Below are 7,475 nucleotides of genomic sequence, written 5' to 3'. Positions count from 1 at the left end.
GGTGTAATTCTCAAGCACATCAAGGGGTCATTCTAAAGTGCATCAAGAGTCATTCTCAAGTGCATCATGGGGTCATTCTTAAGTCCATCATGGGGTCATTCTCAAGTGCATCATGGGGTCATTCTCAAGTCCATCATGGGGTCATTCTCAAGTCTATCATGGGATCATTCTCAAGTGCATCATGGGGTCATTCTAAAGTCCATCAAGGAGTCATTCTCAAGTCCATCAAGGGGTCATTCTCAAGTCCATCATGGTGTCATTCTCAAGTACATCATGGGGTCATTCTCAAGTCCATCAAATGGTCATTCTTAAGTCCATCAAGGGTCATTCTCAAGTCAATCATGGAGTCATTCTCAAGTCCATCAAGGGTCATTCTCAAGTCCATCATGAGGTCATTCTCAAGTCCATCAAGGGGTCATTCTCAAGTTCAATGAACAGATTCTAAAATGAATAACAAGTTCTGTTTTTGTGAAAAATGTTTATTTTTTATTTCATAATTATCTAGGAATATTATTCAGTTGAAAAAGTCATCCTCATCAAGATATTTTATTCCCAATTACACTATAAAATTAACATAATAAATGAAATGGCTTTCATAATGGTGTTATGCATGATCAAAATAATTACTGTAATTGTGTATTGTATATATTAAGCTCTATCAACAATATCAAAATTTATGTGACAACAAAATGTGATGTGCCCATAAATGGACACAATGTCATATCACTACCAAATTTGGGCATATCACTACCATATTTTGGCACATCTCACTTTTTTTGTCCAACTAGTTTGATAGTGTAGACATAGCTTTAGACCATGTCATAATAATATCAAGTACAGTAGTTTTGCTTTTCATAAGTTTAGCATATCTTCCAACTTGTTAATACTTGTAAGTGCATACTTGAACTGTCTTTTAACTTGGCTTGAACTTGCAAGAGAAATCGTCTGTCATCACTGATCTTCTTTCAAACAAAATGTGATTTAATACAATGTATCGCTGTTGAAACTTTTAGTGAATTTCAGTACCTCTTGTTGGTGATCAGACGATAATCCGCGGCGGTAAAACACGTCGGACGAGCTGGCGCGACCTTGCGGTATTTTACTGGTAGTGACATGAAATGCAATGGAATTATGTAATTGTTTTTACAGTATAATATTTATTCAATAAGGATAAAAGTGAATGATTCATTTACCCACATATACTACATAATCAGGCATGCATAAGTATAAAACAGCGAGCTGTTTCTCGTATTATATACTGTGAATTAGTAGCTTTATTGTATGGATAAAAGTGTCAAATTTAAAGGGGGATTCTGGGTTTAAAATTGCTTTTAATTTATCATTTATTTACTACATTAAAATGATTATAACAATGTCAACATGTCAGAATGAAGAAGTAATAACCAGAAATAAAAAAATGAAATTTAGGCGAAAGCTTTATAGGGAAGCTCATTAATATTCATGAGATATTCACAAAATCACGTCATCAGTCGATTCCAAACTGGTTGTGGCAAAGAATAGACGATTCATTCAATGTATTCATATGAGTGATTAATGGAATTATACCAGAAATTATATCAGAACTAAACGTTGGACTGTGATAGATGGAAGAAAACAGATTTACTAGACTAAGTATGAAATGTTTTGCATATTTGCATGAAATCAAATATTAACTACTGTATACTACGTCGTGTTGTAAGTTCGGTGTTGATTTGCCCCGATTTACTCACATGGCGATGTTGGTTCGATTGTTATTAATTCATTTAATAAGTTTAGTAAATAAACACTGCAGAATCTATTCTATTTAGTAGAAAATGTGCAAAAGAAAAGTCTGCTAACCAGGATTTTAGTTAGAAGAACGTGCTGTAAGAGAAGAAAGGAAAGAAAAGTTACGGGACGAAACAATTTTTTTATATCTGTTTGGTTTGAAAGTTTTGCTTTGGCATTTCTATTAATTCTTTACGTTATTTTTCCGAATCACATCCATTAATTAATAATTAATTATAAACAAATTAATAACAGAAAACGAAGTTCATTGTTTAGGTTTTCGTAGGTAATGTTATAGATATAGTTTAAATAGAGATCTTTTATCTACTAGAAATATAATACACTACAAATATACATTTTAATGATTAAAACACTTTTGATTCTAAATGTATAGAAAACAGTACTTACACGCTGTCGTCAAAATTCCTGATATGCGAAACCGCCACGATCATTCGTATCATTCCGTTCTGCAGAAAAATGAACATTAGAACATTATTGTTTTATGATGTTATTATAATCGTATTATTATCGTAAAAATAGTAGGCCTAAGTGTATTTGGAATAATTATTTTTTATGCTTACAATATTCCAAACGTGTCACTAGCGCGTCGCGGTAAATTAGAAAATATGGTGCGATAGTGGAACGGAACGGTATAATACTGTAATGTCTGTTCATACTTACCTTCTTTACTTGATCTTCAAAGAAAGTCTCGGCCTCTTTTAACGAAATGTCTATAAAAGATTTTCCATCTACGAACATTATCTGATCCCCTACCTTAACATTCCCTGAAACAACAAAACATGTAATCGTAGTGTTATTTTAAAAGTGGAATTGATAATATATTAGTAAAAAGTTTTACAAATTATCACAGACAAGTTGTCGAACAACGATAAAGCTTGGTTCTCACTAGAGACGCAACGCAAGGATGTAACCGCAACCCAAGCAAATTGACCAATCACAAGCTGCAGTTCAAATAATCTCGCTTGTGATTGGTCAGATTTCTTGCGTTGCGTTGCGTCCTTGTGAGAACAAAGCTTTATGAACCAACCTACCTGATTTTTCAGCTTGCCCGCCTGGCTGTACGTCCGATACCTTTATTGCCCCCGAGAGTGGAGAGCTGATACCACCTTCAATTTCAAAATCTAGTTGCTTGCATTTTAGTTCAACTTTCCGCAGTTCTCGGCCGTCAATCTGACGCTCAGTAAACTGAAAACAATGTCAATGAATCTGTTTACCTATATGACAATCTACACCGTTTTTACATACCATAGCCTGTGTTAAGGTTTAGCTATTTAGCCGGTTAAAGTTTTCTCCTACCACCAACGTAGTGATAATTGTGAACATAAATCAAACTTAACTGAAAATTAAACCATTGAAATGATTCTGTTTATATGACAATTGCACTGTAGTAGACACCGTTATTTACCCGGGTAAGTTGGTTCCTACCACCAGCAAATTAGCGATAACTGTGAAACTAACTTTTTCGAGAAATAACTACTTATCTGTGCTTAGAATAGATAACGTATATTGATATATTACCAGTTGTTCAGGAGTGGTTTTCCACCAATCTTTGGGTACGTCCGTAGGTTTTTGTGGAGTAACAGACTTTTTCTCTTCTTTAGGAACTTCCAACTTTGTTCTAGTTGTCTCATTCTTCGTTGACTATAACGTATGCAAAAATACAATTTGGATGAAAAATATACATACCGAGAGTATTCAAAATACTCTCATTTATTTTCGAGTGAAATTTGAGTTTTAAATTTGCAATTACATTAGCTATGATACAGTACACATCTATAGCATGCAAAATCCTCTCGTATATTTTCGAGTGAAATTCGAGTACTGAAATTTCCAATTAGCTACCATGACCCGCGCACGAATTTTATACTCGTCATTAGCTACGATAAAGAAAAATATGCAAAAATAAATAATTTAAATAAAATTTAAGAAATGTGCCGTTACCAAATCTATAGCATGCAAAATACTCGCGTATATTTTCGAGTAAAATTCGAGTTTGAAATTTACAATTAGCTACCATGATACAGTACACATATTACTGTATTGGCTCGCACTCGTGCCTTTCACATTGTTACACGCGTGTACCGTGCTATATACAATGGTAAAAACTATAATATATCTATTAATTTTAATTAAATAATAAAGAAGTAAACACAGCTCACCTCTTTTGGAAGAACTAGCATCTGAAGAGAGGTGTTAGACTTAATGGCTTTAATAGCTTCATCGTGTGAAACGTTCCTCATATTTACACCATTAGCCACTAATATCTGATCACCAGGCTTTAAAACAAATATCAAGCGAAAATTGTCTTAGAAAATGAATGTCATTGCTACATTGTTTAGTACTGCAATAGCTACCTACTTCCCAAGTACAGTACTCTCTCTTGCACAGCGAAAGAATAGTATTTTCCAAAAAAATTGCCTTTTCTCTCTGACTGTTTTTGACGGTTTAATACTAGTATTTTTAACCCTGCCAGAATGGTGTGTTGGTGTGTGTGTTTGATTCTTTCTATATTTGTAATAGTTAGCTGGAATACTCAAAACTTAATGCCCGATTTAAAGGATTGTTTCATAGCTGTATGGAAACACGTGATTACATTTTAATATGCCTAGGCGGACGGTTTTCGTTAAATTCCCTGAGTGTCCTTAGTTTATACCTAGTGTATCTCAATTGAGATCCAACCACTATTTCCTACAACATTGTTTTTACTAAAGGTATCTATAACAATTTGTTAATGGTTGTATATTTCTTTGACGCCTTTTGCGCAGTGATCATTCACCTTAATACCAGCTTTATCTGCCGGCGAGTCGGCAGAAACTCGCTGTACGAAAATCCCCATATCTTTACTGATAACGCCACATCCTAGGCGTTCGCCGTTTGACAGATCAATATTTACTGTCCGTTTGCCCGAATTTTCTTCTACGGTTTCAAACGAATCTATCACGTCATCCTGCAAAAGAATACGTTATTGTGATGGCGCTAGTTACTATGTTATGCTTGATTAATTAATTGTATGATGCATTAAGTGACGTAAATACGGAGCCAGATTGGTACTCGGAGTTCATTACGGGTGCAGGTGACCAGTGTACGTTATGCCATTGTAAGCCAGATGTTTTTTCATGGAAGTAGGCCTACGAATAAGTTTAGCTTATTTGTGTTCAGAAGCACTAATTTTAGAGTAAGATAAATACACCGGTTAGATCCAATTTCCCGAAGCAAATCATAGAACATTTAATACATTGGACGGAAGACAAACATAATTAAAGTGCTTAGAACATACCAAAAACGAAGTAGCAGCGAAGCCTACGTCAGTTAAGAACTTCCACGTGATTGGATCAGTCGCTCCTTTCTTGATTGGCGTCATTCCTACATCTATTTTAGAAAACGATTAGAAACCATTATTTAACGAAACCTGAACAATGGTGACCAATCTTACATTTTGTCTCCATCATAATTATATCATAGTTTTATTTTGTCTATCTAAGGAAGACTACTTCGGTAATGTTTTAATGGAACCGACAGACAAACAGTCACACCAAAAAAGAAATATTACCTAATGTTCATTTAATCTTTTTATTCAAAGATAGGTATACGTGTACGAAAGGTTTCACAAGCGCCGTTTTTAAAAGAATGTATACAGCGCCCTCTATATCGTCACACAAATTTGGTTCCTATTTTGGATTCAAACATTCTCAATGTACTCTAAAATATCACTCATGTGTGTTCATTCATGCAAACAGTATGTAACTTACAGCGAACTTTAATAACGATGTTCCTTCGCATTTTCATCAATGCTACTACTTCGCTGTGCGTAGCCTGACTTAGTTTGAAGCCATTTACTCGCAGTACTTCATCACCAGCCTAGCGAATCAAAACAAAGTAATAGTTGGCTGTTAGAAATAGGGGTTCGGTGAAAGTAGGCTGCAATGTATGATCATTTATAGAATGTATAGGCCTACATACGTACCCGGAGACCTTTTCTGTCGGCTTGTGATTTTGGTAGCACCTCTGAAATGTAAATCCCAACTCCGAATTCAGCTCCTCCTCGAATATGAAATCCCAATGACTCGCCATCCTTTCCAACCAGTTTGACTGATCGGATCTCCTTGCTTCATAAAACATTAATATAATAATTTAACATTTTAAAATTACTTTATCCAAAAAGATTCAAAAGGCAAACAACAACATGACACTGAGCTCGCCTTGGCAAGATAGGAACAGTTATTGATATAATTGGATCTTATGTACATATTCTCTGCGGTGCGGTGTCTCTCAACCAAACTATGATGAAGCCAATTGTCAATCGAAAATGAATTAAAAGGTTTAGGGGACGTGGAACTGATCTTGTCGCAGCCACAGATAAACTCTTTGATCTCCGGAGCTCAGCATGATGTTGCTAAAATATAGATTGCCTTGATTAATGCAATATGGTTTTGTTTAGTAGGTTTATATATAGATAGGATAGTGATGATGACTGATGGGGTTAAGTTACCTTATCTGTGAAGGACAGAGCACTTCATACTGTTTCTGATGAGCGGCTGGTATAAAAGGTCTAATTGCAGTAAATACCGCCAGTCGTTTTGGGGTACATAACACTTCTTTCAGCTTCGTTATTAACTCTTTCAATTTTTTATTACTGAAATAAACGGAAGTTAGATTTAGTGTAGTCAGTTCTGTAGTTATTGATTTGTTATAAGTAAGCCTACTTAATGAAAGTATTATATTAAAAGTATAATAATTATATTCAATATATTGGAAAGATTTGGAAGGGCTTAACCCTAGGTTAAAGGTTCTTTCACACCTGTTCCGGCACGGTTCCGGTCAGAAGACGCTCTCTATGCGGCCACACGTCAATCGATATGCACATAGCCCAATGAAAACGAAACATGGACGTTCGATTTGCCGACACCGGACAAGAAACGTGCCGGAACAGATGTGAAAGACCCTTACAGCCTGTTTCCACAGACGCATTTTATAATTGAAAGCGTTGGCTATTAAGCATGTGTTCATGTTTCCATCTACTTTTGTGACTAATCTTGTGCGCAGCCAATCAGCGCAGGCAATTTTTGCACGAATACCTGGCCGGTATACTAGCCTAGTAGAAAATAAGCTTAAAGATATATATATTATTGTTTTTGTTGAATAATGCTATTCTGCTCACATAATAGCTAATCACAAAAATTACATAAGGAACGGTTAAGTAATATCTATATCATAATAGGCTTACCTATGATAGTCTCGCATCGTCTGGTACAATTTATCCTTATCTTCACCCTCACCGACTAGCATTTGTACCTACGGAATACATTACATTCGTTGATTTAGTTCTAATTGGGTCCTTTCCAAGCGGCCTATGCTAAGATTTTATTTTACAATAAACAAGCACCCTTTATAATAGTGAGGGTGCTAACATTCATAAATGAGAGAACGTGGATTTAATAATGCATCCATGTCATTGATGAATTGAAATATAAGATAAATTTGGTAGGGCTTAGGCGCGGCTAGGCATACTTAATTCATCACCGTTCACTTTACTATTAGTAGATATTGAGTTTATGTCTTTGATGATTTCTGTTATAATCGCTATCATATTTAAAACTACATAATCTCTAGGCCCTAGAATTGTAAAAACAAAATTATACGGTACTTACAGCCATCTGAAAATCTTTCATGGCCGATTTTCTATCCAT

General features: G+C 35.1%; 2 protein-coding genes across 3 annotated transcripts; both read right to left on the bottom strand.

The window, feature by feature from the left end:
• Positions 1–760: 760 nt before the first annotated feature.
• On the bottom strand, positions 761–4,681 carry LOC144848544 (harmonin-like). Of its 2 annotated transcripts, none has more exons than XM_078705351.1 (7): positions 4,565–4,681; positions 3,948–4,064; positions 3,307–3,429; positions 2,820–2,973; positions 2,449–2,552; positions 2,176–2,234; positions 761–1,863 (listed from the first exon to the last, which is right to left on the bottom strand). In XM_078705351.1, exons 1-7 carry the CDS (start codon positions 4,622–4,624, stop codon positions 1,851–1,853), a joined length of 630 nt encoding a protein of 209 aa, XP_078561477.1. In that variant the 5' UTR covers positions 4,625–4,681; the 3' UTR covers positions 761–1,850. The 2 variants fall into 2 exon arrangements, with proteins under 2 accessions (XP_078561477.1, XP_078561475.1); XM_078705349.1 differs by having other exon boundaries at positions 761–1,102.
• Positions 4,682–4,943: 262 nt separating this feature from the next.
• On the bottom strand, positions 4,944–7,475 carry LOC144848994 (harmonin-like). The gene is made up of 7 exons (XM_078705946.1): positions 7,437–7,475; positions 7,013–7,080; positions 6,278–6,421; positions 5,753–5,894; positions 5,538–5,646; positions 5,066–5,157; positions 4,944–4,952 (listed from the first exon to the last, which is right to left on the bottom strand). The coding sequence occupies exons 1-7, from the start codon at positions 7,473–7,475 to the stop codon at positions 4,944–4,946; spliced, it is 603 nt and encodes a 200-aa protein (XP_078562072.1).

This window comes from Antedon bifida, chromosome 7 (genome assembly GCF_963402885.1).
Source record: "Antedon bifida chromosome 7, ecAntBifi1.1, whole genome shotgun sequence".
In the NCBI taxonomy this organism is placed as follows: domain Eukaryota; kingdom Metazoa; phylum Echinodermata; class Crinoidea; order Comatulida; family Antedonidae; genus Antedon; species Antedon bifida.
The sequence above is the reverse complement of the archived record's forward strand: the minus strand, read 5'-3'. Positions and strand labels throughout refer to the sequence as shown.

Bases quoted from the DNA above. Each gene is read 5' to 3' on its own strand.
- LOC144848544 (XM_078705349.1), bottom strand. From the start codon at position 4,624: ATGGGGATTTTCGTACAGCGAGTTTCTGCCGACTCGCCGGCAGATAAA. The intron at 3,430-3,947 runs GTGAGCTGTGTT...CATACGTTATAG, and splicing joins TGCTAGTTCTTCCAAAAGAG to TCAACGAAGAATGAGACAAC. The intron at 2,553-2,819 runs GTAGGTTGGTTC...TTGTTGTTTCAG, and splicing joins CGGGCAAGCTGAAAAATCAG to GGAATGTTAAGGTAGGGGAT.
- LOC144848994 (XM_078705946.1), bottom strand. From the start codon at position 7,475: ATGGATAGAAAATCGGCCATGAAAGATTTTCAGATGGCT. The intron at 6,422-7,012 runs GTAAGCCTATTA...CGTTTATTTCAG, and splicing joins ACGATGCGAGACTATCATAG to TAATAAAAAATTGAAAGAGT. The intron at 5,895-6,277 runs GTAACTTAACCC...TGTTTTATGAAG, and splicing joins CTCTGTCCTTCACAGATAAG to CAAGGAGATCCGATCAGTCA.